We start from the raw sequence: 26,893 nt of genomic DNA on the forward strand, positions 1-26,893 counted from the left end.
CAGTAAGCCATGTTCATGCCACTACGCTCTACCCTGAGTGACAGAATAAGACCCTGTCTCAAAAAGGAGAGAGAGAGGCTTGAGAGGGAGGAAAGAGAGAGGAAGAGAAAGAGGCACCAGAAGACATGAATGTGGAAAATACAAGGGCTAGCCATACTGGAGTGAGATTCACAGTTAAAAAAAAAAAGAAAAGAAAAGAAAATGGGCCCAGGATACACATTTGGGGCACAAAGATGTCAACTAACAGGGGAGTCTGTAATGTCAATGTGTTTTCTACCAACCACCACTGTCCCTGAACTTATCCACACTGCCCACTCCTCAATACTCACCTGGAGGCACTGGGGGCACTTGGAGCTTTTATAGAACCTGTGGCTCTCATGGCTGGACAGTCTGAGGATGCCCCAGGGGATCCGATTTCAGATCAAGACCCTGAGACAGGGCTTCCTGTCTACCTGGTGACCTCCCCGCTCCCCTGTCCTCCTCCCCAGTGATTTCTGCATCAGAGTTTTCACTCTACTTTGTCCACTGAATAAAAATTCACAAAGTGGAGGATCCATTGGGTTGGTAAGCATCCTCTTTCTTTTTTCTTTTGTTGGTTTTTGGTGTTTCTTTGTTTGAGACGGAGTCTAGCTCTGTCACCCAGGCTGGAGTACAGTGACAAGATCTTGGCTCATTGCAACTATGTCCTGAATTTGTTCCTTCCGGTGGGTTCTTGGTCTCACTGACTTCAAGAATGAAGCCGTGGACCCTCGCGATCAGTGTTACAGTTCTTCAAGATGGTGTGTCCGGAGTTTGTTCCTTCAGATGTTCAGATGTATCCAGAGTTTCTTCCTTCTGGTGGGTTCGTGCTCTCGCTGGCTTCAGGAGTGAAGCTGCAGACCTTCGCGGTGAGTGTAACAGCTGGTGCTTACTGGTGCATTTACAAACCCTTCAGCTAGACACAGAGTGCTGATTGGTGCATTCACAAGCCTTTAGCTAGACACAGAGTGCTGATAGGTGCATTTACTATCCTTTAGCTAGACACAAAAGTTCTCCAAGTCCCTAATCGACTCAGAAGCCCAGACGGCTTCACCTCTCACAACCTCTGCCTCCTGGGTTCAAGCGATTCTCCTGCCTCAGCCTCCCCAGTAGCTGGGATTACAGGCGCCCACCACCATGCCCAGCTAACTTTTCTACTTTTAGTAGAGACGGGGTTTCACTATGTTGGCCAGGCGGGTCTTGAACTCCTGACCTCAGGTGATTCACCTGCCTCAGCCTCCCAAAGTACTGGGATTACAAGCGTGAGCCACGGCGCCCGGCCAAGCATCCTCTTTCTAAGTCACTCAGCCACGAGTATGAATCGTTTGCCCAGATTGCTTCGCTCCATTGTAGCTGATTTCAACCCAGTTGTAAGCCTGGAGCACCTGGAGAAATCAGACCCAGGTGGGATCTCAAAGGTGGAGAGGGTGGGAAAGGAGCAAAAGAAAGAGAAGGGGTGCAGAAAGGGAGAGACACAGATTCCAAAGACATACCTGGCCTGTCTGAAGTTTGCCTCCTCCAGGAAGGGAAGGCAGCATTCTCCCGGTGCTCTCTCCCTCCTCCCCCGTGTACTGTGCACATCTCCTTCCCAGACTCAGCCCAGTTGCACCAAAAGCAAGCCGCAAGGCCCATAGGCTAGTCAGACGCCCAACAACCCCACACAATGACACTTATGTGGGGAATTGTGTCCTGAGTCCCAAACGACTGACCCCCCAATGTGCTGTGAATAAGCAGTGACCACAACCAGTACCACCTATGACTGAGTCGGGGGGCTCCTCTCTAAGAACCCCAGCTGCGTGACCACGGGGACAAATCAGGCCACCTGGGGCTCCTTCACATCTGTCCAATGCTGCGTTAAATGCACTTTTAACCAACTTTGTCGAAATGCTCAGCTTGTAAAGTTTTAACGTAGGCCCTTGTCAATGCTTCAGAAATCAGCCTCTGGCGGCGCGACAGAGCAAAACTCCATCAGGAAAGAAAGGAAAGAAATGGAGAAAGGGAGAAAGAAAAAAGAAAGAAAGAAAGAAAGAAGGAAAGAAAGAAGGAAGGAAGGAAGGAAGGAAAGAAAGAAAGAAAGAAAGAAAGAAAGAAAGAAAGAAAGAAAGAAAGAAAGGAAGGAGAGAAGGAAGGAAAGAAAGAAGGAAGAAAGAAAGAAAGGGAAAGAAAGAAGGAAAGGAAGGAAAGAAAAGAAAGGAAACAAAGGAAAAGAAAAGAAAAAAGCCTCCAGGTCATTGCTCCTCTCTCTCTCTGCGGGTCCATCCCCATGGCACCCTCCCCTCTCTCCATGGTGCAAGGTTACAATGGAAAGTGCCTCAGCTGGAAAGATCTCAGAATGTGGCTCAGGGCAGCCACAATCTTATCAGGAGCTTTTCTGTTTGGGATCAGGGGAACCCGTGACTTTCTGAGGCCGATAAGGCGGGACCCAACTTGTATATAAGGGGCAGCTCATGCTGCTGCTCTGCACCTTCCTCCCGTCTTGCCTTCTCCCTCGAGTTGGGATCCAGGAAGAACCATGAAGTGGCTGCTGCTGCTGGGTCTGGTGGCACTCTCTGAGTGCATCATGTACAAGTGAGTCCGGGTGGTGTGGGTGTGAAGACGCTGCCTCTCACATCACCTTTCTTTCCTCCCGTGTCTTCCTTCTTCCCTTTTTTCTCTCTCTCTCTTCAGCTGTCTCCATCCCCCTTTTCTGCCTCTCTCTCTCTCTGCCCTTTTGGGAGGCAGCCCTGCAGACATGGTTAAAACTCCAGCCCAGCCTGAATCTGGTTCCCAGCTCCAGCGCTAGTTAGCTAAACTTCTTTACATTATTGTGCAGAATTGGAGGTTCTCCCTTCCCTCCATCTTCCTCTCTTAAACCAGCTGGTTAAGAGTCCAGCCTGGGTTTGGTTCCCAGCTCCACCACTAGTTGGCTTAACTTCTTTGCATTATGGGGCAGAAGTGGGGGCATCTCCTTTCCTTCCTTCTTCCTCTCTTAGACCAGCTTCCCTTCCCTTCTGGGGCTGCCACAGCACCCGGTCAGCAGAATCCTTGCCTAATTCCTCTTCCTTCTCCAAACCACAGGGTCCCCCTCATCAGAAAGAAGTCCTTGAGGCGCACCCTGTCTGAGCGTGGCCTGCTGAAGGACTTCCTGAAGAAGCACAACCTCAATCCAGCCAGAAAGTACTTCCCCCAGTGGGAGGCTCCCACCCTGTTACACGAACAGCCCCTGGAGAACTACCTGGATGTGAGTGTGTGGCCAAGTGGTGGGGCCAGCTCTGAGGACTTGGTCCGCAGGAAAGAGGGTGTCCCAGGGGTCTTGGAGGATGGGCCTGGGCTCTGCAGCTCCAGGCAGTGATGCAGAGTCTGCCCCCTAGATGTCAGTGGCCCAGGGCAGGCAGGAAAGCTCACAGTCAGAGCTGTTGCTCTTTTGTTCATTCATTCATTCGTTCACTCGTTCATGCAATGTTAATTTCCCTGAGCGCCTCATTCTATTTCAGGGTCTGTGCTGGGCTCAGGGGGAGACAGCGGTGAGCAAACTCATAGCCTAGGAGACAAACACAGTCATCAAGGGGTCTCGCAAACCAATGAAAAGAACAGGCAGCAGGAGGACTACAGAGTGACGGTGTCACACTGCGAGAGTCTGCCACTTGGGCAGGGAGCCTCCCTGGAGCCACGCAGGAAGAGCGGCAGTTTCCAAGAGAACAAGACAGAACTCCACATAGCCTGATCCCTTGTGCCAAACCCTGTAGCAGGCGGGAGCACAGTGCATTTGAAGGGGAGCCGAGAGGGAGGGAAGAAGGGTGCTGCAGACTGCAGTCTGAGGAGCTGAGGGGTGGACGCAGAGAGACTCCATCCTAACTGCCTCTGATTTATCTTAAACAGGGGGGTGACAAGATCAGATCTGAGTTTCAGAAAGATCACCCTGACTTTGTTATTTGAGACCCGATAGCAAACACCCTGCCCTCCTGCAGATATTGTATGTCCCCTCTGTGACTGGCACAGGGCACAGGGCACAAAGCAGTGATGCCCGTGGTTCAGAGACTGGCCTCTGCCATCCAGAAGACCTGGTGCAAATATGGGTCCTAGTGCCTCTAAGCCACAGGACCTTGGCCAAGTCATTTAAATACTCTGAGCCCGTGTCTTGGTCTGGAAAACAGAACCACTAATATCTACCATCAGAGGTTGTTGCCAGGAATTAACACAATCATGTTTTCTGGAGTGCTTAGCATGGGGTCTGGCAGGCCCTTGGTAAGAGGCTTAGTTAGCCCATTTATTTAGTTCACAAATATTTAACAAATATTGGCACCTCTCTATGTGCCAGAGGCTATGCAAGTTGCCAAAATGATGGTGAATAATCAAACTTCCTGGAGCTTATACTCTAAAGGGGATGACAAATAAACAACCACGTAAGATAATTTCAGGTAATGATAAGGGCCTTGGCAAATTAATTAATGGGAGTATGGGGAACAAGAAGATAGAGAGGGGGCAAATTTAGATAAAGTGGTCACGGAAGGCCTGTTGGCAGAGGGGACATTTGACTAGAGAGCTGAATGATTGATTTTTGAAAAAAGGATCAGCCAAGGAAAGATCTAGAATAAACATTTCCTAGCACAAGGAATAGCCAGTGCAAAGGCCCTAGGGCAGGAGTCACTGGTCATTGCCAAAGAACAGCAAGCAGACCAGTGTGGCGGGAACAGAGCCGGCAGGGGGAAATGCTGCCACTAACAAGAAAAATACTAGTTGATTGGCGGAGGCGGGTGGATCACTTGAGGTCAGGAGTTCGAGACCAGCCCGGCAACATGGTGAAACCCCCGTCTCTACTAAAAATACAAAAATTTCCCGGGCATGATGGCACACACCTGTAATCTCAGCTACTTGGGAGGCTGAGGCAGGAGAATCACTGGAACCCAGGAGGAGGAGGCTGCAGTGAGCCGAGGTCGCGCCACTGCACTCCCGCCTGGGCAACAGAGCGAGACTTGCCTTAAAAAAAAAAAAAAGAATAAAAATTCTGGCAATGCCATTTCTTGAAACCTGCTGTACACATCTAGATGTAGAAATAAGAAAACTGGACAGGTTTCCATCTTTAAGTGGCTTGCTTAGCTTCTGATAAACAATTTAAGGCACAAGCACTTAAGCTGTCACTTGCCCGGTGCTAGAAGGTTCCACCCCCATCCTCTGAGAACATGGGCTGTAAGGATGGGAAGACTGTGACAGACAAGACAACAGCTGAAGAGGGAACAACAGATTGTTAGGTGCTTGTGGTGCTTAACAGAGATCAGAGGGTAAATTGGGGGAGCAATCAGGGAAGACTTCAAGGAAGAAGGGACGCCACAGCTGGGCTTTGAAGGATGAAGGCAGTGGCTGGGAAGAGAAAGACAAGAACTGTGAGGAATGAAGGAAAAGGTGGAGAGGCGGACTGAGGAGATGACCCAGAGACAGCCCCTAGGGAGGCCCCAAAACAGAGACCCCGGTCCATGAACTGCCCTGTCCTGACCTCCGCAGGTGGAGTACTTCGGCACCATCGGCATCGGAACTCCTGCCCAGGATTTCACTGTCGTCTTTGACACCGGCTCCTCCAACCTGTGGGTGCCCTCAGTCTACTGCTACAGTCTTGCCTGCAGTAAGTGCCCAGCCCGCCCTACCCCACTCTCGCTCCCCAGCACCAGCCGACCCTGGGGAACCCTGGACACCCGTGGGCTTCAGACAGCTCCCACCTCAAGCCTGCTGGAGCCACTCAACAGGCATTTATTGAGCACCTACTACGTGCCAAGCACTGGGCTCAGGTGCTCCAGGGGGTAAAGGGATGAGTGATATCATCCCTGCGGTCAAAGACTACACAGTCTGAGGGCAGAGAGAAGCTCTCCTAAATAACCACAGGCTGGGAGAGGAAGTATGGGGGGCCCAAAGCAAGACAGGGCCAAAGGGCTGTAGAATAGCCCACCAGGAAAGAGTCCAGTCCGTGTGAGAAAATGGCTCCAAAGCCTGGCTAGAACACGCTAGAGGTCAGTGCTGAGCTCGTTAAAAAAAAAACAAAAAAACAAAAAAACAAAAAAAAAAAACATTGGTTTGCTAATGAAAGAGAGTTTGTCTTTGGAAGTCATGAACAATGTGTGTTGCAGGTTCCTTCCTCTTCTAAGTTTTAATGAAAATGAGGTGCCTGTGGCATCATCCACATAATAACGGGAGCACTGGCTGGGGGCTTGAGGGTGAAAGCGCTCGTCACTGGGCAGCCACGGGCCTGCTCCACTCAATGTTGGCCTGGAAGGGTCCCCGGGAGGTCCTTGGGGTTGGCTTGGGACCTGCCATCAGTGAATCGTCCCAGTAGTTCAACAAGACAGGACAGGACCTGGGGTCTCTTGGGCTCCAAGGGTCTAGGGGGAAAGGTCACTGCTCACCTCCAGAGCCCATCCCAGGGCCAGGACACCCCATCCCAGGAAGACATCCAGTCCATGACCTTCACCCAGCTCTCAGAGAATAACACTCACCACTTGTCCTTGCAGTAGACCACAGCCGCTTCAACCCTCACGATTCCTCCACCTACAAGTCCACCAGCAAGACAGTCTCCATCACCTATGGCACTGGCAGCATGACAGGCATCCTCGGATACGACACTGTCCAGGTGGGCACCTGCAGGCTGCCGCTGCATCCACCCATCAGGCACCCCCAAAATAAGCTTATTCCAGCAAGACGGGTCTTGGTGATCACAAATGTAACCTGATTGGGGGTGCGGGGTGTGGGGAGAAGCAGCAGAGATGTCACAGACATTGCTAGCTCTGGTGGCAGTGAGTAAAAGGGTGGGGTGCCAGGAGCCATAACCCAGACTCAGCTCCACCCAAGCAGAATGTTATGGAGTGTGGGGAGAGTCAGTAAAGGCTCAATTCTCTACTAGCACCTCCTCCTCTTCCTTCTTCTCCCGACATGCAGCACCCCAAGTCATGCAATCTCCACAAGCCCTCCCTGCTACTTTCGGGGCATGGCAGGGGTCAAAGGCCTGGGGTCTGGGGTCTGTTTTGCATTTGTTCATCAGAAACACAGACACACAGTGACCATCTGTTCTCCAGCAAAATCTCACCCTGAGTCATCGACTGTGGCCATCTGGAGATCAGCTGCCATGGTTACCTCCAGCAGAGGAACCAGCATTCCAGCAGACAGTCCCTCTGCCCTCCTTCCGGACTGATACCCTGGAAGCCAAGTCCTGCATGAGATGAACCAGGGTGGCTCTGGGCCTGACGCTGGCACCCAGAGCTCAGTGAACATGACCCGATGGTGAACATCATCTCGGTTTCCCCACCCAGGTTGGAGGCATCTCTGACACCAATCAGATCTTCGGCCTGAGCGAGACGGAACCCGGCTCCTTCCTGTTTTTCGCTCCCTTCGACGGCATCCTGGGGCTGGCCTACCCCAGCATTTCCTCCTCTGGGGCCACACCCGTCTTTGACAACATCTGGAACCAGGGCCTGGTTTCTCAGGACCTCTTCTCTGTCTACCTCAGCGCGTAAGTTGAGTGGAGAGGGGCCTCCTCCCACCTCCCCCTCCAGAGGTCACAGTGATCCTGCCCAGCAGGAGCTGTCCAAGGCTGGCTGCGATGGAGAGGGTCTTGGGAAGCAAGGGATTTGAAAGTCAATGTCTGAGGCTGGAGAAGTGTGTCTTTGGAGAGGAATAGTGCCAAGTCTGTCTCTGACGGGCCATGTGCACTCCATCTTATTTTACCAGCATCTTTGTCCCCTAGATGTGTACAACTCAAATGTCATCAGCCATTTGCCCCTCAGTGCCAGTTCCCCCATCCTTGGCCCCCAAAGATGCCATTTAAAGTGAATACACTTAGCCAGGCATGGTGGCTTATGGCTGTAATCCCAGCACTTTGGGAGTCTGAGGCGGGAGGATCACCTGAAGTCAGGAGTTCAAGACCAGCCTGGCCAACACTGTGAAACCCTGTCTCTACTAAAAAATACAAAAATTAGCCAGGCAGGGTGGCAGGCGCCTATACTCCCAGCTACGCAGGAGGCTGAGGCAAGGAGAATCGCTTGAGCCTGGAAGGTGGAGGTTGCAGTGAGTCAAGATTGCGCCACTGCATCCTAGCCTGGGCAACAGAGCAAGATTCCATCTCAATAAATAAATAAATAAATAAATAAATAAACAAATAAAATAAAGTGAATACACTTAGACCAAAATTCCATAGCACAAAAATGAAAAGATTTGATCAAGACGTATCATGAATGATGACATTTTTCAATCATGAAAGCAAGTTTCTTTTATGATTTAATAAAATCTAGGTTCCATTTGTGATGGGGGCTAATTCTAGGAATGAACAAAGAATAAGTGAGCAAACAAACAAATGAACAAAGAATAAATCAAATGTCAGTTTGGGCTGAGTAGAGTGTTATGCAAGAATACCTGAGGGCATCCTCCACTTTCTTAAGACATTCAGCTTTCCTCTAACACTCACGTACGTCGTCCTCTCTTGAAAGGGTTCGCCGTCATTCATGTGTCTCCTCGGTTGGTAACTACATGTCTAGGTCCTCACTATATTGCATTGCCCTGTGAGATGTTCGCAGCAAAGGTGGGGTGGGTTCAGTGAGTGGGGTCATGTTTTATAAATGGCCAGTTCTCGGATGATTAATTTCTTTTTTGTGTGTGTGATGGAGTCTCACTCTCTCACCCAGGCTGGAGTGCAGTGGCGCTATCTCCCTTCACTGCAAGCTCTGCCTCCTGGGTTCACGCCATTCTCCTGCCTCAGCCTCCCGAGTAGCTGGGACTACAGGTGCCCGCCACCACACCCAGCTAATTTTTTGTATTTTTAGTAGAAACGGGGTTTCACTGTGTTAGCCAGGATGGTCTCGATCTCCTGACCTCATGATCCACCTGCCTCGGTCTCCCAAAGTGCTGGGATTACAGGCATGAGCCTCCCCGCCCAGCCCCGGATAATTAATTTCTTATTGCCGTCTACATTTCCTTCCACATCTAACCTGAAACTGCAGAGATTTAGAAAATGAATATTGCAATAACAAGGACTCCTGCAATTTACAACAGGAAGGCTCTTTGTCATGTATTCCTCTTGGCCAGTTAATGTTCAAGGTGGCTCTGAAACATCATCTGCCTTTATGAGCACTTAAATGTTTCATGTGGGGCCACTGTATCTCCCCAGCCAGATCCCAGTTTCTCAGTCTGGGCACTATTAACATTTCAGACCACCATAAGTCCTTGCCGCCAAGGACTGTCCTGTGCATTGTAGGATGTTTGGCAGCATCCCCAGCCTCTACCCATGAGATGCCGGCAGCATCCCCTACCCCCACCCAATCATGACAATCCAAAATGTCTCCAGACATTCCCCTGGGGGCAAAACTGCTCCCAGCTAAGAACCAGTGACCTCCACCATCAAGTCCTTAAGAGTCAACACTGTCACGCATTCACTTCCCTGGGGTCCCCATGGCAACCAGAGTGGGTACCACCATGGAAACCACACACTCAACCTAAAAGGCCTGTGTTCTTCCAAACGTAGTTCCACCACTCCCACGCTGTGTGACCTTGGGCAGGTGGCCTCACCTCCCGCAGGCTCAGTTTCCTCACGGTAAGTGGAAACAACAGTGACGGTGCCCACTGCATGGGCCCTGGCCTAAGAGGAAAAGAAACCACATTGGTCACACCCCAGGACAGCCCTGGAAAGTGCCCAATCAACGGTCGCTCTGAGGAGGCAACAGCAGATGGTCACACAAATGGACAAACAAAAAGATTCATGTCTTCTCCCCTCACTTTCCATAGCGATGACAAGAGTGGCAGCGTGGTGATATTTGGTGGCATTGACTCTTCTTACTACACCGGAAGTCTGAACTGGGTGCCTGTTACCGTCGAGGGTTACTGGCAGATCACCGTGGACAGGTGAGACTGCCATGGACAGGCAGCATCCAGGCCTGGGCCCCAGATCCCATTTCCTTATGGATTCATAGCCAATCAGCTTTCCAGAATCCCCCCAGGAACAGCTGGCACAGGGGAACACACTCCAGGGGGAAGGTGGAAGTTGGCCAAGCCAAAGAGACCCCTAGAAAGACACCTCCCTGCAGGAGGAGGGAAGAGCTGTCTGGGAAGCCAAGACTCTGCAAGGGTGAGATAGCCACTGTCCTCCTAGTCACGGAGGCAGGACCATCCACCAGCATCCCTGGGGAGAGCTGGGGGACCCACCTGTCCACGCATCTCACAATTTAAGGGGCCTGTGAACCACCACATGCTCCTCCCACTCGAGGAAACATGTCACTTTCAGTCTAGAAGTGGGGCAAAATGGCTAAGAAATTGTGTGAAGTCACTTCGTTCCACCCTCCCCTTCAGGGCCTCCCCGGTCTCCCTTGCAGCTTCATTTCCATGCTGTTCTTCCCACAGCTAGCCTGCTAGGGTGCTCAGTGGTGTGGGTTTTCCCAAGGATGAATAATTTCCCAGGACAGAGACTTTCAGTACTAAAACTGGGACCAGCCCAGGCAAATCAGGACACACGGATCACCTCATGTCTGCCCAGCCATGCTAGAATTTCACCAGTTCCTCCAACACCTGCCCCAGCCCTCTGGTCTCTGTCCCTCCCCGCATACCATCCCCTGATGATGTCCTCCTTCTCTCTTCACCTGCCTGGCATCCCTGGGTGTCAGTTCACCTGGCTGCTCCCCTCCACCACCTCTCACCCTGGACCCTGTTTTTGTTCCCTACCACATGCCTGACTGGTCATTTGCCCTTCTGCCAACGTAACTTATCTTGCCAGCTAGGCCGGGAGCTCCCTGCAGCCTGGAACTGTGAGGCTGTCTTGTTTCGCTTTGCGTTTCCCACGCCTGGCAGAGAGTAGGCACTTGGGAAATATTTGTAGGGTAAATGAATGCGGGATGAATGAGTGCGTGAACGAGAGGAACAGAAATTTCACGCATTGGCCAATGGATGGGTGGGGAAGAAATGTCTGGGCTCACTCACCTCCTGGTTCCTCCTTGGAGAGATGAACCCCTGAGGGCTCAGGGAGCTTAACTTGCTTCTTGCCCTCAGCATCACCATGAACGGAGAGACCATCGCCTGCGCTGAGGGCTGCCAGGCCATTGTTGACACCGGCACCTCTCTGCTGACTGGCCCAACCAGCCCCATTGCCAACATCCAGAGCGACATCGGAGCCAGCGAGAACTCAGACGGCGACGTGAGTCCAGCCCCGACTGCTCTGTTCTACACTCAAGTAGTGGGTGTGCCAGGCAGAAGGGATGAAAACCCTTCTAACTTTTCTCACTCTCACTCTTTCCAGATGGTGGTCAGCTGCTCAGCCATCAGCAGCCTGCCCGACATCGTCTTCACCATCAATGGAGTCCAGTACCCCGTGCCACCCAGTGCCTACATCCTGCAGGTGAGGAGGCTCTGGACCAACCACTAGAGGGGTTCACACAGAATGTGGACACAGAGTCCCCCTCTGCAGAGGGAAAGTACACTTCCACGAGCTGAAGCCAACAGGCAGAGGCAGACGAACATCTGCCCTAGACAGCCTCCAGAGAAAAAGAATATATTAAAAACAAATGCAGGAATAAGAACTCGGATACAGCCCCCTAAGGGAACAAGTGAAGCAAAAGTTAATGGAATGAAAAGAGGATTCTATTTGGACCCCTGGGTCCAAGTCCTGGGTCTGAATTACTAGCCCATTGATTCTGAGCAAGCTACAACTCATCTCACCCTCAGTTTTCGCATCCAAAAGGTAGAGATGGCAGCTTTCCCCACCCTCAGAGTGCGGTTAGGTCAACCAAGTGAGACTGATCACATCAGCCCTACCAAGGGTTGGGCAAATGGAAATCCTAATTTCCATAGGCTGGGGCTTCTGACACTTCTACCATCTCTACCAAGTAGCAAATCTTTAGCTATACGAGCCACAAGAAAACTCTTTCCCTTCTGTTATCATAACGTCAGGTGGAAAACGAATTTTGCCAGTGGACTCAAGTTATTCAACAAGAAGCACTGATGCCTGGGCTCCCCCACTGATTCTGATTACATTAGGAGAGGGCAAGGCCTCAGCAATGGGATGGGGCTGCGGGGGTTCAAAGCTCCCCAGGTGATGTGCAGACAAGGTCGCAGCCCAGTGACTTGGTGAGGCAAGAGGGCTAATACCTCATCCGGTTTGTCCCTGATGAGATAAGAATAATAATGAGAAAAGGCTGTGGTGGCAGGGTTTTTAAACTCCTTCCTAGCAGCTGAATTCTACCTAAGCCCATTAGCACCAATGCTGATGTCAGGGTTCGTGTGCCTGCCAGAAACACCAGATAATGTCCAGTAATGCGTAGAAACCAGTCGTTCAGTGGACGGCTTCTACAGGCTGACTCCAGGCCAAGAACAGCCGAATCCCTGGACACTGAGCCAGGAATCTCCTCCTTGCACGTGCCTTACAGCTGGACCAGGGCGCCCTGGATGTTTATCACCCAGCGCCTATCACTGCTGAATCGGTGTCCCAGCTCCACTTTTATTCTCCTTTTCTCCAGAGCGAGGGGAGCTGCATCAGTGGCTTCCAGGGCATGAACGTCCCCACCGAATCTGGAGAGCTTTGGATCCTGGGTGATGTCTTCATCCGCCAGTACTTTACCGTCTTCGACAGGGCAAACAACCAGGTCGGCCTGGCTGCCGTGGCTTAAGCCGAAGTCTCTTCAGCCACCTCCCAGGAAGATCTGGCCTCCGTCCTGTGCCCACTTTAGATGTATCTAATTCTCCTGACTGTTCTTCCCAGGGGAGTGTGGAGGTCTTGGCCCTGTTCCCTGTCCTACCAATAACGTAGAATAAAAACATAACCCACTGAAACAGGTTTTGTGGAGCTGCTTCTCTTTGCTGGTCTTTTTCCTTCACATTACTGGGGTTAGAACGCCAGGGCAGGGATGAAAATGACCACATCCACTTGGATGGCACCCAACATAGTGACCCCAGCAGCCAACACTTCATGATGGAGCCAGGAAGACAGAGAGGCTTCAGGGGGTTGTGCTGGAAGCATCATAAAAAGACCTGGGGGCCAAAATACTGGGCTAATTGTCTTCTCATAGAAGGGACACAGAGCTGAGATCCTGCCATTGTACTCCATCCTGGGTGACACAGAGAGACTCCAGCTCAAAGAAAAAAAAAAATAGGGCACTGAAGCTCTTAGTTGAGGGAGTCAACTTCTTCTTTCTCCCAAAGCCAATAAGAGATCATGAGAAGGCTGGGCACAGTGGCTCACGCCTGTAATCCCAGCACTTTGGTAGGCTGAGGCAGACAGGTCACCTGAGGTCAGGAGTTTGAGACAAGCCTGGCCAACACAGTGAAACCCTGTCTCCACTAAAATTGCAAAAATTAGCTGGGCATGGTGGTGCGTGCCTGTAATCCCAGCTACTTGGGAGGCTGAGGCAGGAGAAGCGCTTGAATCTGGAAGGCGGAGGTTGCAGTGAGCTGAGATCGCACCATTGCACTCCAGCCTGGGCGACAGAGCAAGACTCCATCTCAAAAAAAAAAAAAAAAAAAAAAAAAGAGCTCATGAGGAAAGGAATGCAATCAGGAGAGTCAGGAAAGGCGGACACTAATGGTGATGTCCCTAAGTAGATAGGACAGGGCAGTGTTGTCTGCAAGACATGGACAAGAGAAGTGGAAGAAGCTGACACCCCACAACCTTGTAGGATGCCCTTGTGATTCGCTGGCTACCAAGACTAACAATTAATCTCCCCCAAGTCCCAGGCATAAGACACTGAATCCATCTGTTTCCCCATCTGTAACCAAAGAGAATGGTGTTCCACTTCCCTGAGCAGAGGTTGTGAGACAGAGAATTAAGCATGTTCATTAGCATATATGCCCTAGAAAGGCAAAGAGGAAATGGAGCAGTTTCTCAGACTGGGCTTGGTAGCAAAATGTTCAATGGAAAACACAGTTTCAAAATAAGTATAGAACATGCTACATTCTAGGCCCTTCCCCAGGGTTCACCAGCTACAGTTCCCAATCAAAAGCTCTGACAAGCCCTGCTGCAAAGTGATCTGTTTCATTTTAACTCAGCTGAGCTTCATCTCAGACTCTCTCTTGCTAGTAAGTCTATTACAGCCCTGGGCTCCCCGGCATGCATGCTGGGAAAATTCCCATAGCTCCTGCTTCTGGTGACAGCCAACCCAGGCTTTCTGCTGAAGACACAAGCCCAGAGGCTGGAGCTGGGCTCTAGGAAGGGTGGGGGTGAGCTCCAACACCCAGTCTCCCCAGGGTCACTCTCACCCTCCCAAGCCCATTTTCCAGAGCTGAATAAACTTTAGGAAACATAAATTTCATCTCATCCCTTCCTTGCTTTAAACTCCTAATGCCTTCTTGCCATTGCCGTTGGAATAAAACAGCAAACCTTTGGCACACTTCCAGGGCCTGTGTGCTCCTTTCCCTCCAAACCTTCCCTGCTTCACTCTGATCCCGTTACCCTGAGCTCCGTCCACACTGGCCTCCCACAGCCACAAAAGCCCATGTGTTTTCCCACCTCCAGACTTTGCACATGCTGTTCCCTTTGCCACGGTTGCTTTTCCCTCTTTCTTGACTTGCTAACACCTAGCATCTGCAGACGTGGCTTAAATGTCACTTCCCAGCCGCGTGTGGTGGCTCACGCCTGCAATCCCAGCACTTTGGGAGGCCAAGGCAGGCAGATCAGCTGAGGTTAGGAGTTAGAGACCAGCCAGGCCAACATGGTGAAACCCCATCTCTACTAAAAATACAAAATTAGACAGGTGTGGTGACACATGTCTCTAATCCCAGCTACTTGGGAGGCTGAGGCAGGAGAATTGCTTGAACCTGGGAGGCGGAGGTTGCAGTGAACCAAGATCACACCACTGCCCTCCAGCCTGGGCAACAAGAGTGAAACTCCGTCTGAAAGAAAAAAAAAGCATATGGCTCAGTAACTTCCCTTCTGGAAATTTACCTGAAAGATACACTTGTAGATGTGCAAAGCGATGTAAGGACATGATTTTTTGTAGCGTCATGTGGAAAAGCAAGATTTGAAATGACCCAAAAGTCCATCCACAGGAGTTGGTTCAACAACTTATGGTGCATCCACACAATATACAGCTGTAAAAGGAAGAAGCAAATGTGCTCACTAGGTGCTAAGATGGAAAGACCTTTTTTTTTTTTTTTAAGATGGAGTCTTGCTCTGTCTCCCAGGCTAGAGTGCAGTGGCATGATCTCAGCTCACTGCAATTTCGGCCTCCCGGGTTCAAGCAATTCTCCCGCCTCAGCCTCCCGAATAGCTGGGATTACAGGCACCTGCCACCACACCAGCTAATTTTTGTATTTTTAGTAGAGACGGGATTTCACCATGTTGGCCAGGCTGGTCTGGAACTCCTGACCTCATGATCCACCCACCTCGGCCTCCCAAAGTGCTGAGATTACAGATGTGAGCCACCACTCCCAGCCTCGGAAAGATCTTAAAAAGAGGGTAAGTTGAAAAAAAAAAAAAAACAAAGTGAATTGCAGCGATTTTGAGCCTCTGTAAGTTTGTCCTACTTAGAAACCTACTGTGACTTGCCTTCAGGCCATGCATCTAATAACCTTTAAAATCAGGTCTCTTGAAACAGGTCTGATCATTCTGCCCTTCGGAAAGCTGCCAGGTGCAAGGGAAACTGAGGCCACAGAATAAGCTTCCAACACACCCCCATTCTGTTCTGTTTCTCAGAACCCTAAAAGTGGAATCCTAGCTCAGGAAAAATGCAAGGTGTCTCCATCCAAGAACAAACACTCCCTTGCTTGTTGGAGCCCAGGCTGCCAAGAATTCAGAGCAGCTTATCCCATTAAAGGCACTGCGCGCCCCGCTGGGGGCTTCAGGTGGACTCCTGCCTCCTGGTGCACTGCGGTTTATTGTGGACAGAACATGTGCTTACATGGCCCAGTGAGAGCCCTGACCCAGCCCGCCACCAATGGCTCCTGCACCTCTGCCCCAAGAGCCTTCTGGTGCCTGGGGACAAGCAGAAAGGCAGGCTCAGTACTATGGCAAGGCCAGCAGGGTGTGCTAGAGAGCCAAAAGCCCAGGACAAGGCTCGACCAGTGAGGGACGAAAAGTTGAGGGACAACTACTGGTGCATCTTCACACCCTTGGGGGACAATCCTCAGGCAAGGCATGGGCTCCACAGTCTCCCAGAAGGTCCCTAGGACAAAGTGCCAATTGCCCATAGCTGCAACCGGTTCATCAATGCCCCTTGATTGGTCTTTTTCTCTTGGCTCTCACCCGAATACTATCTCTGGGTCTGCTTTAGGGGGAACCCAAACTAAAATAGTGTTCACAGGGCCCCTCCTAAACTGTGGGCCATCAGCTGTCTCTCCAAACACCAGCAGGAGAACCTCATCAGGTGAAATGTGAAGCGAAGGAAAAACACCTGGACTGGGAGTCAGACGAATGAGGCTCTCTTCCCATTCAGCCATCATAATCTGTGCAGCCTTAGAACACTCTCCTAACTTCTCTGAGCCTCTGCTTCTCAGCTGTAATATTGGGTGGGGAACAGTCCAGTTAAACATGTTTTTATACTTGGAAAAACTTGGGAAAAGTGTTTACAGCTGTCCCCCTGCCCCACCCCCAACCAATCTTTTTTTTTTTTTTGAGATGGAGTCTCGCTCTGTCACCCAGGCTCTGAGTGCAGTGGTGCGATCTTGGTTCACTGCAACCTCTGCCTCCCAGGTTCAAGCGATTCTCCTGCCTCAGCCTCCTGAGTAGCTGGGACTATCGGCACGTACCATCACGCTTGGCTAATTTTTGTATTTTTAGTAAAGATGGGGTTTCATCATATTGGTCATGCTGGTCTTGAACTCCTGACCTCGTGATCCGCCCGCCTCAGCTTTCCAAAATGCTGGGATTACAGGCATGAGCCACCGCACCCGGACTCCTTTTTTTTTAACATTCAAAATGAACATCATTGACATGAGTCCTATTTGCAGAGGCAGGTGGGGGGGACTAGTATTAAACTTAAATTGCATGCTAACTTATTGCATAAAGGAACAGCAATGAGGAAATTGGCACTAATTTTTAGCCACTACCATTTTGACAGATGGACTTGTTTGAAAAGTTGCAGCATGGGGGCAATGAGCATTCTACGCTTTTATCCTGAAATCAGACCCCACGTGGCATCACCAAGCCAGGTGGGCTGTAGCAAGCTTAGGGGCCACAGGGCCACAAGTGCAAACCACTGAGACTTATGGAGGCATTATCAGACTTCATTGTCACAACTCCATAAAGTAGGCCTGTTATTATCCCCATTGTCCAAATAAGGGAGCAGAGGCCTGGCACGGTGGTTCATGCTTGTAATCCCTGCACTTTGGGAGGCCGAGGCAGGCAGATCACCTGAGGTCAATTTGAGACCAGCCTGGCCAATGTGGTGAAACCCCATCTCTACAAAAATACAAAAACTAGCTGGGCATGGTGGCGTGTGCCTGTAATCCCAGCTACTCGGGAGGCTGAGACAGGAGAATCGCTTGAACCTGGGAGGTGGAGGTTGCAGTGAGCTGAGCTCACACTACGGTACTCCAGCCTGGGCAACAGAGCAAGACTCTGTCTCAAAAAATAATAATAATAAGGGAGCAGAGACCTAATATCCCACAGCTAGTCCAGCTGAGCAAGGCTCCAACTTGAGTTTCACTGGCTGCAGACCCCGCTCATGACCATGACCCTTTGTATCTTACTGGACAAAACGGCCTCTAAGTCCTTTGCGGTCTCTAAACTGTTTGGTTTCCATGCTCCTATCTCCCACATTCATTATTCCTGCCACCAGCCACAGGTTAGAGGCCAGGACTACACTGTCGTCTGGACTGGATACCAGGTTGCCTTTGCAGCCAGGAAACACTTCAGCAGACTCTTCGCCCTGGGACACAGAGTGAGCAGCAGGTCAGAGAAGGGCTCAGAAGAGGGCGGCCTTGGCAAAGCGATGGGCCATGCACTGGGGGTGCTTTCACTCCACAGCCTCCATGGGTTTCAGTGGTAGCAACTGTGGGGCTGCAGGCCCGTAATCCCAGTACTCAGGGAGGCTGAAGTGGGAGGATCGCTTGAGCCTAGGAGTTCAAGAACATTCTGGGCAACACAGCGAGACCGTATTTCTACAAAATTTTTTTTTAAATTAGACAGGCATGGTGGCATGTGCCTCTAATCCCACCCACCCGGGAAGCTGGGGTGGGAGGAAGGCTTGAGCCCATAAGGTTGAGGCTGCAATGAGCCGTGATCATGCCACTACACTCCAGCCTGGATGACAGGGCAACATCCTGTCTCAAAAAAAAAAAATGGTAGCAAGTGGTGACTTGGTGACAGGGCAGCTTCTGCTTTCCAGCCCCACATCACTTCCCTTATCACAAATCCGCATCCCCCCATTCATGACGGCACTGTCCTCTTTCTGTCTCTCATGCACACTGTGCTACACTGCCCAGATCCCCCCACTAGGACTGAAGGATCAGTCTCCCAGCTGCTGGGAAGGTGGTTGATAGCAGCTCTCTGGTCAGTATGAGGCAGAAAGCCCTGCCCCGTGGCCGCAGCTCAGGACAGCTCCGAAGGGCCAGCATAGCCCCAGAGCTCCCAGAGGGGGCTGGCTGAGGCTTCGAGAAGGCCCAGCAGCCCCAACTCTCCCTCCCTGCTGTTTCCCCCCTGCCCATAGGTGTTCATGCTGAAAACACATCTTAAGAAACTGCTGGCCTGGCCCAGCGCGGTGGCTCATGCCTGTCATCCCAGCACTCTGGGAGCCCAAGGTGGGCAGATCACCTGAGGTCAGGAGTTCGAGACCAGCCTAGCCAACATGGTGAAACCCCAACTCTACTAAAAATACAAAAAATTAGTCAGGTGTGGTGGCGGGCACCTGTAATCCCAGATACTCAGGAGGCTGAGGCAGGAGAACCGCTTGAACCCAGGAGGCAGAGGTTGCAGTGAGCCAAGACCTTGCCATTGCACTCTAGCCTGGGCAACAAGAGCGAAACTCCATCTCAAAAAAGAAACTGCTGGTCTGTCATTTCGTCTCAGAGGTTCCTTCCCAGAAGCAAGTCCTCTCCATCATCTTTTCCCTTCTCACTGTGGAAGCCCCCCAGTGTCTGTATGGTATTCCATGGTGTACATACTATGCAGCCATAAAAAAGAATGAGATAATATCCTTTGCAGGAACATGAATGGAGCTGGAGGCCATTATCCTTAGCAAAGTTACGCAGGAAGAGAAAACCAAATACTGCATGTTCTCATTTGTAAGTGGGAGCTAAATGATGAGAACACATGGACACATAGACACGAAAAGCACACACTGGGGTCTATGGAAGGGTGGAGGGAGGGTAGAGGGAGAGACTTAGGAAAAATAACTAATGGGTACTAAGCTTAATCCCTGGGTGATGAAATAATATAATCTGTATGACAAACCCCTGTGACACGAGTTTAACTGTATAATAAACCTGCACATGTACCCCTGAACTTAAAATAAAAGTAAAAAAAAAAAAAAAAGAAAACAGAAAAGAAAATCATGATCTTGGGGAAAAAAATAAAAAGAAGTCTCCCCTCTCCCTCTCCCTCTCCCTCTCCCTCTCCCTCTCCCTCTCCCTCTCCCTCTCCCTCTCCCTCTCCCTCTCCCTCTCCCTCTCCCCACGGTCTCCCTCTCCCCTCTTTCCACGGTCTCCCTCTGATGCCGAGCCGAAGCTGGACGGTACTGCTGCCATCTCAGCTCACTGCAACCTCCCTGCCTGATTCTCCTGCCTCAGCCTGCCGAGTGCCTGCGATTGCAGGCGCGCGCCGCCCCGCCTGACTGGTTTTCGTATTTTTTTGGTGGAGACGGGGTTTCGCTGCGTTGGCCGGGCTGGTCTCCAGCTCCTAACCGCGAGTGATCTGCCAGCCTCGGCCTCCCGAGGTGCCGGGATTGCAGACAGAGTCTGGTTAACTCAGTGCTCAATGGTGCCCAGGCTGGAGTGCAGTGGCGTGATCTCGGCCCGCTACAACCACCTCCCAGCCGCCTGCCTTGGCCTCCCAAAGTGCCGAGATTGCAGCCTCTGCCCGGCTGCCGCCCCGTCTGGGAAGTGAGGAGCGTCTCCGCCTGGCCGCCCATCGTCCGGGATGTGAGGAGCCCCTCTGCCTGGCTGCCCAGTCTGGAAAGTGAGGAGCCCCTCTGCCTGGCTGCCCAGTCTGGAAAGTGAGGAGCCTCTCTGCCCGGCCGCCATCCCATCTAGGAAACAAGGAGCGCCTCTTCCCGGCCGCCATCACATCTGGGAAGTGAGGAGCGTCTCTGCCCGGCCGCCCATCGTCTGAGATGTGGGGAGCACCTCTGCCCTGCCGCCCCATCCAGGATGTGAGGAGCGTCTCTGCCCGGCCGCCCCGTCTGAGAAGTGAGGAGACCCTCTGCCTGGCAACCGCCCCGTCTGAGAAGTGAGGAGCCCCTCCGCCCGGCAGCCGCCCTGCCCGAGAAGTGAGGAGCCCCTCCGCCCAGCAGCCACCCCGTCTGGGAAGTGAGGAGCATCTCCGCCCGGCAGCCACCTCGTCCGGGAGGGAGGTGGGGGGGCCAGCCCCCCGCCCGGCCAGCCGCCCCATCCGGGAGGGAGGTGGGGGGGCCAGCCCCCCGCCCGGCAAGCCGCCCCGTCCGGAAGGGAGGTGGGGGGGTCAGCCCCCCGCCCGGCCAGCCGCCCCGTCCGGCCAGCCGCTCCGTCCAGGAGGGAGGTGGGGGGGTTAGCCCCCCACCTGGCCAGCCGCCCCGTCCGGGAGGTGAGGGGCACCTCTGCCCGGCCGCCCCTACTGGGAAGTGAGGAGCCCCCCTGCCCGGCCAGCCGCCCCGTCCGGGAGGGAGGTGGGGGGGTCAGCCCCCCGCCCGGCCAGCCGCCCCGTCCGGGAGGGAGGTGGGGGGTTAGCCCCCCGCCTGGCCAGCCGCCCCGTCCGGGAGGTGAGGGGCGCCTCTGCCCGGCCGCCCCTACTGGGAAGTGAGGAGCCCCTCTGCCCGGCCAGCCGCTCCGTCCGGGAGGGAGGTGGGGGGGGTCAGCCCCCCGCCCGGCCAGCCGCCCCGTCCGGGAGGGAGGTGGGGGTGTCAGCCCCCCGCCCGGCCAGCCGCCCCGTCCGGGAGGGAGGTGGGGGGGTCAGCCCCCCGCCCGGCCAGCCGCCCCGTCCGGGAGGTGAGGGGCGCCTCTGCCCGGCCGCCCCTACTGGGAAGTGAGGAGCCCCTCTGCCCGGCCACCACCCCGTCTTGGAGGTGTACCCAACAGCTCATTGAGAACGGGTCATGATGACAATGGCGGTTTTGTGGAATGGAAAGGGGGGAAAGGTGGGGAAAAGATTGAGAAATCGGATGGTTGCCATGTCTGTGTGGAAAGAGGTAGACATGGGAGACTTTTCATTTTGTTCTGTACTAAGAAAAAATTCTTCTGCCTTGGGATCCTGTTGATCTGTGACCCTACCCCCAACCCTGTGCTCTCTGAAACATGTGCTGTATCCACTCAGGGTTGAATGGATTAAGGGCGGTGCAAGATGTGCTTTGTTAAACAGATGCTTGAAGGCAGCATGCTCGTTAAGAGCCATCACCACTCCCTAATCTCAAGTACCCAGGGACACAAACACTGCGGAAGGCCGCAGGGTCCTCTGCCTAGGAAAACCAGAGAACTTTGTTCACTTGCTTATCTGCTGACCTTCCCTCCACTATTGTCCTGTAACCCTGCCAAATCCCCCTCTGCGAGAAACACCCAAGAATGATCAATAAAAAAAAAAAAAAAAAAAAGAAGTCTCCCAATATAAAAGGCCGCCAAGTGCTTACAGGAGACCCTTCCCCAGCCCAGTCACAATTTGGTGCCAGCTTTTCTCCCCAGCAGTGGGGTAAAGGTGGATGCTCACTTACCACCTGTGGGCTTGGGGTCACGTTTCCCACCTTCCCACAGGTAAGCGGTGAATGAGCAGCGCAGCGTGGGGAAACCGAGACAACCTTTAATCAGGAAACCTCAGAGAGACGCATGACACCTGGCGGTACAGTCCCAGTGAGTGGAATCCCAGCCGGACGCAACTCTTCCTCCAGGAGAACTTGGCAGTCCCAACCCTTCTCAAAAGATGAGCCAGCCACGCGGTCCAGGGAGGATGCTGACAGTGGAAACCACTTCCTCCATTCTTACAGCACATTCCAAACACTTCTTGGGAACAAGGTTACATCCAGCCTTGGGGGTCTTCCATCCTCACCAGGGCCCCTGCAGGAGGGAGCCCAGGCATCCCCACCAGGTTCATCCTTGGAGCCGCCCTGCACACACCCTGGGCCACTGGCAGAGTGTCCTCTCTCCAGAGTCTCCCGGACACAGTGACCTCCTTACATGGTGGACTCTTCCCCCCGAGAAGCCCCCACTGGGGGCTGCTGGGGGCCAGGGTGGGTGGTGGCTGCAAGGGCTGTAGAGAGTCTAGAGGTGGTGGGAGAAAGCATGCGAGGCCCGAGGAGGGTGATGGGGGTCTTCGAGGGGCTGGGGTCCATCATGGAAAGTGCTGAAGCTTCCGTCAGGAGGGTGGCAGGCAGAGGAGGCCACCTGGATGCTATCTGGGCCCCAGAGGCTGAGAACGAGCGCTCTGGAGTCACAGGAGGTGGCTGAGGAGCCCCTGGGGAAGCTAGAGGTAGAGTGGGGGCTCCTGGAGGGGTCGAAGGCCCTGGTGAGAGTCGAGGGGAGGCCCCAGGCTCCCCTGGGAAAGTGCCTGTTGGCCCCAAAGCGGGTGAGTGTGGACCATGAGCTCCTGCCGGGCTTGTGGGTAAAGTCTGTGTTTTCATCAAGTTCGTTCTTAAAAGGAGCTGGAGGAGATGAAGCACCGGCCTCGAGGGTGATGCTGTCGGGGGCCCAGGACAGGAGCTACAGTTGACAGGGGCCTCAGTGTCTCCATGCAGGCTCCGAGCAGCTTTGCTGAACGTCACATTTCCGTGAGGGGAGAGCCCCTGCTTTTCTTCCAGAGGAGACAGGGAATCTAGAGAGATGAGGGTGAAACGAGATGCACAATGGCTCTCTCCAGTGGCCAAGGTGGCTCTGGGACAAGGTATACCAGGGACACCCAAGCTCTGTCCTCAGAGGGGCCTCAGCACACCTGGTGAGGACGAGCCAGCTCCTGCCTCCAGGAAGGGAAGACTGAAGGAGCCATGAACGGAGGGAGGCAGGCAGTTAGCTGTGTGACCTCACGCAAGGCATGCAACTCTCCTGGGCCTCTGTTTCCTCATCTGTAAAATGGGCACAGCAGTAAGGACTGAGTGTGAATGAAAGGGTGCACGGAGAGTCTCAGCCTAAACCTCAATGTGAACTATAGACATTGGATGTCAATGACATGTCAGTGTCAGTGTAGGATCACCGATTATAACAAACATGCCACGCTGGTATGGGGTGCTAATAGGGGGCGACACTGTGTCATGTGGAGTCTGAGGCATATGGGAACTCTCTGTACTTTCCACTCAATTTTGCCATGATCATCAAACTGCTCTAAAAAATAGTTTCTTTGAATAATTTGTTAAAAAGTCTCAGCCTAGGGCCTGGCATATCATAAAGGCTCAGTACACAAGGAGAAAATAAACACAGATGCCCCTTGACTTACGATGGGGTCACGTCCCAATAAACCTGTAAATCAAAAATGCTTTTCTGACCAAGCGCAGTGGCTCACGCCTGTAATCCCAACACTTTGAGAAGCTGAGGCGGCGGATCACCTGAGGTCAGGAGTTCGAGACCAGCCTGGTCAACATGGTGAAACCCCATCTCTACTAAAAATACAAAACTTAGCCGGACGTGGTGGCGCGTGCCTGTAGTCCCAGCTACTCGGGAGGCTGAGGCGCGAGAATCACTTGAACCCAGGTGGCAGAGGTTGCAGTGAACTGAGATCGTGCCACTGCACTCCAGCCTGGGAGACAGAGCAGGACTCCGTTTCACCAAAATAAAAAAAAAAAAAGGCTTTTTTTGGGGCGGGGGGACAGGTTCTCACTCGCTTGTCCAGGCTGGAGTGCAGTGGTGCAAACATGGCTCACTGTACCCTCAACCTCCTGGGCTCAAGCGATCCTCCCATCTCGGCTGTCCTACTTGCTGGGACCACAGTCACATGCTACCACACCTGGCATTCTGTTCTGTTCTGTTCTGTTCTATTCTATTTTATTTTTGTAGAGACAGGATCCTACTTTGTTACCCAGGCTGGTCTCAAACTCCTGAGCTCAAGTGATCCTCCTGCCTTTGCCTCCCAAAGTGCCAGGGTTCTAAGTGTGATCCACGGTGCCCAGCAAAAATGCATTTAATACAGCTCACTTCCTGAACACCACAGCTTACCCTGGCTGACCTTACACGTGTTCAGAACCCTTATACTGGCCCACAGTTGGGCAAAATCATCTAAGTCAATCCCTATTTTTTAATAAAGTGCTGAATATCCATGTGTCACATATTGATAACCCAGGAAAAGATCAAAATTCAAAATACAGCAAAATTTTGATGGTTTCACATCATTGTAAAGTCAAAAAATCATTAAGATAAACCACCAGAAAGTCAGGAATCATCTGTGAAAGAAGGAAGAAGCTCAGCAAAAAGAAAATGAAGAGTGAAGAAGCAAAAAAAGAAAAAGTATCGAGCCAGGCGCAGTGGCTCAAGCCCATAATCCCAGCATTTTGGGAGGCCAAGGTGGACGGATCACTTGAGGTCAGGAGCTTGAGACCATCCTGGCCAACATGGTGAAACTCCATCTCTACTAAAAATACAAAAATTAGCAAGGTATGGTGGTGCCTGCAGTCCAGCCACTTGGTAGGCTGAGGCAGGAGAGTTGCTGGAAACCGGGAGGTGGAGGTTGCAGTGAGCCAAGATCATGCCACTGCGCTCCAGCCTGGACAACAGAGAGAGACTCCATCTCAAAAAAAAAAAAAGAAGAAGAAGAAGAAAGAGTATCGAAGGTATGATCAAGGAAAAATCAGACGCTGTCAAGCACATAAAAAACTGGAATGATTATATTTTAAAAATCAACTATTCATATTAATAGATGGTTGCGTAACTCTAAAAATATGCTTAAAATGACTGAATCATACACTTTAAATGTGTGAATTGTATGACATATGAACTTTATCCTTAGAAAGCTGTTATACTTTTAAAAAATCATCAAAAGAGGCTGGGCTCAGTGGCTCATGCCTGTAATCTCAACAGTTTGGGAGGCCAAGGCGGGACGATTGCTTGAGTCCAGGAGTTGGGACCAGCCTGGGCAACATAGCAAGACCTTGTCTCTAAGAAAATAAAAGTAAAAAAATTAACCAAGCGTTTATCACTTCATGGGCTTGGAAATAAAACAAAAATAGAAACAAAAAATTAGCCAGGCAGGGTGGCATGCACCTGTAGTCCCAGCTACCTGTGAGACTGAAGTAGGAGGATTGCTTGAGCCCAGGGGGTCAAGGCTGCAGTGAGCTGTGATCGCACCACTGCACTCCAGCCTGGGCAACAGAGTGAGACCCTGTCTCAAAAAAAAAAAAAAAATCATCAAAAGAAAGCAATTCATATTCTACTTCAATAAAAAGTTGTTTTTCCTTAAAGGGAGCTCTTGTTAATAAGAGGTAGGTGGTAAACATAGTGTGTTTCAGGAGAAGGAGCTGGGCTCTGGAGGTTACCTCTTTGTTTTTGTTTTTGTTTGAGACAGAGTCTTGCTCTGTTGCCCAGGCTGGAGGGCAGGGCGCAGTCTCAGCTCACTGCAACCTTCATCTCCCAGGTTCAAGCAATTCTCCTGCCTCAGCCTCCCAAATGGCTGAGATTACAGGTGTGCACCAACATGCCCGGCTAATTTTTCTATTTTTAGTAGAGACAGGGTTTCACCGTGTTGGACAGGCTGGTCTCAAACTCCTGGCGACCCACCCACATCAGCCTCCCAAAGTGCTGGGATTACAGGCGTGAGCCACCACGCCAGGCCTGGAGGTCAACTCTTTGGGCCTCAGTTTCCCCAGGTGGAGGTAGGAGGGCACGGTGGGAAAGAGGACAGGATAGGAAATAAGAGAGACCTAGGCTTAAGTCTTACACACCAACTAGAAACTTAACTTCTTTGAGCCTCCATTTCCCCACCTGCAAAAGGGAGATAACATAGCAGCCACGCTGGAACACTCCATGAACATTTAAATGAGGTAATACATTTAAATAAGGTATAAAATGCTCAGTATGCTGCCTGGCACATTAGCTAGCAATCAGTCTCTAGACAGTGAGGGGACTAATATCCACTAGCATGCAGAGAGGTTTGTGGTGGTTACAATGAAGTACAATCTATAATGTCCCCAACATGATGGATTTGAAGGCTCAATGGATATTCCTGGCGCCACCCGCCCTAAAAGCTCATCATCCACAGATCTGAAGAGCTGCCCCCAAAAACAGAACATACTCTTCAAAAGGTCAAAGGAGTTAAACAAATATTTTATAAAAAAGGAAATTCAGGCCACCATCAGTGAAAAAAATTCCCTGTCTTCCTAGAAGTTTAAAAAACATAAAATAGATCCAGCAATCCCACTGCTGAGTATTTATCCAAAAGACTTAAAGTCAGTTTGGGGAAGAGAGCTGCAGTCCTGTGTTCACTGTGACACTATTCACAATAGCCAAGCTATGGAACCAACCTAAGCGTCCATCAATAATACTTCATTGTGTGCATATACCACATTTCTTTATCCAGAATGGAATACTATTTAGCCTTTTAAAAGAAGGAAATTACAGGCTCATGCCTGTAATCCCAGCGCCTTGGGAGGCCGAGGTGGGTGGATCACTTGAGGTCAGAAGTTCGAGAACAGCCTGATGAACATGGTGAAACCTTGTCTCTACTAAAAATACAAAAATTAGCTGGGCGTGGTGGTGTGCGCCTGTAATCCCAGCTACTCAGGAGGCGGAGGCAAGAGAACCACTTGAACCTGGGAGGCAAAGGTTGCAGTGAGCTGAGATCGCGCCACTGCACTCCAGCCTGGGTGACAGAGTGAGAATCCTCAAAAAAAAAAAGGAAATTCTGTCATTTGCA

General features: G+C 51.7%; 2 protein-coding genes across 10 annotated transcripts in view; one reads left to right on the forward strand and one right to left on the reverse strand.

The window, feature by feature from the left end:
- The first annotated feature begins 2,481 nt into the window (after positions 1–2,481).
- On the forward strand, positions 2,482–12,783 carry LOC101127800 (pepsin A-5-like). The gene is made up of 9 exons (XM_055354247.2): positions 2,482–2,586; positions 3,076–3,238; positions 5,497–5,614; positions 6,495–6,613; positions 7,290–7,489; positions 9,754–9,870; positions 11,008–11,152; positions 11,255–11,353; positions 12,471–12,783. Exons 1-9 carry the CDS (start codon positions 2,531–2,533, stop codon positions 12,618–12,620), a joined length of 1,167 nt encoding a protein of 388 aa, XP_055210222.2. The 5' UTR covers positions 2,482–2,530; the 3' UTR covers positions 12,621–12,783.
- A 9,062-nt stretch (positions 12,784–21,845) lies between these two features.
- Positions 21,846–26,893, reverse strand: part of VWCE (von Willebrand factor C and EGF domains) — a 38,076-nt gene continuing 33,028 nt past the window's right edge. For all 9 annotated transcript variants that reach the window (XM_063693194.1, XM_055354250.2, XM_055354249.2 and 6 more), the window contains one exon: positions 21,846–22,873. In XM_063693194.1, coding sequence (XP_063549264.1) covers positions 22,236–22,873 — 638 coding nt within the window. In that variant the 3' untranslated portion in view covers positions 21,846–22,235. The remainder of the gene's footprint in view (positions 22,874–26,893) is intronic.

The sequence above is a fragment of the Gorilla gorilla genome, chromosome 9 (genome assembly GCF_029281585.2).
Source record: "Gorilla gorilla gorilla isolate KB3781 chromosome 9, NHGRI_mGorGor1-v2.1_pri, whole genome shotgun sequence".
NCBI lineage: Eukaryota > Metazoa > Chordata > Mammalia > Primates > Hominidae > Gorilla > Gorilla gorilla.

Bases quoted from the DNA above. Each gene is read 5' to 3' on its own strand.
- LOC101127800 (XM_055354247.2), top strand. From the start codon at position 2,531: ATGAAGTGGCTGCTGCTGCTGGGTCTGGTGGCACTCTCTGAGTGCATC. The intron at 7,490-9,753 runs GTAAGTTGAGTG...CACTTTCCATAG, and splicing joins TTCTCTGTCTACCTCAGCGC to CGATGACAAGAGTGGCAGCG. The intron at 11,354-12,470 runs GTGAGGAGGCTC...CCTTTTCTCCAG, and splicing joins CCAGTGCCTACATCCTGCAG to AGCGAGGGGAGCTGCATCAG.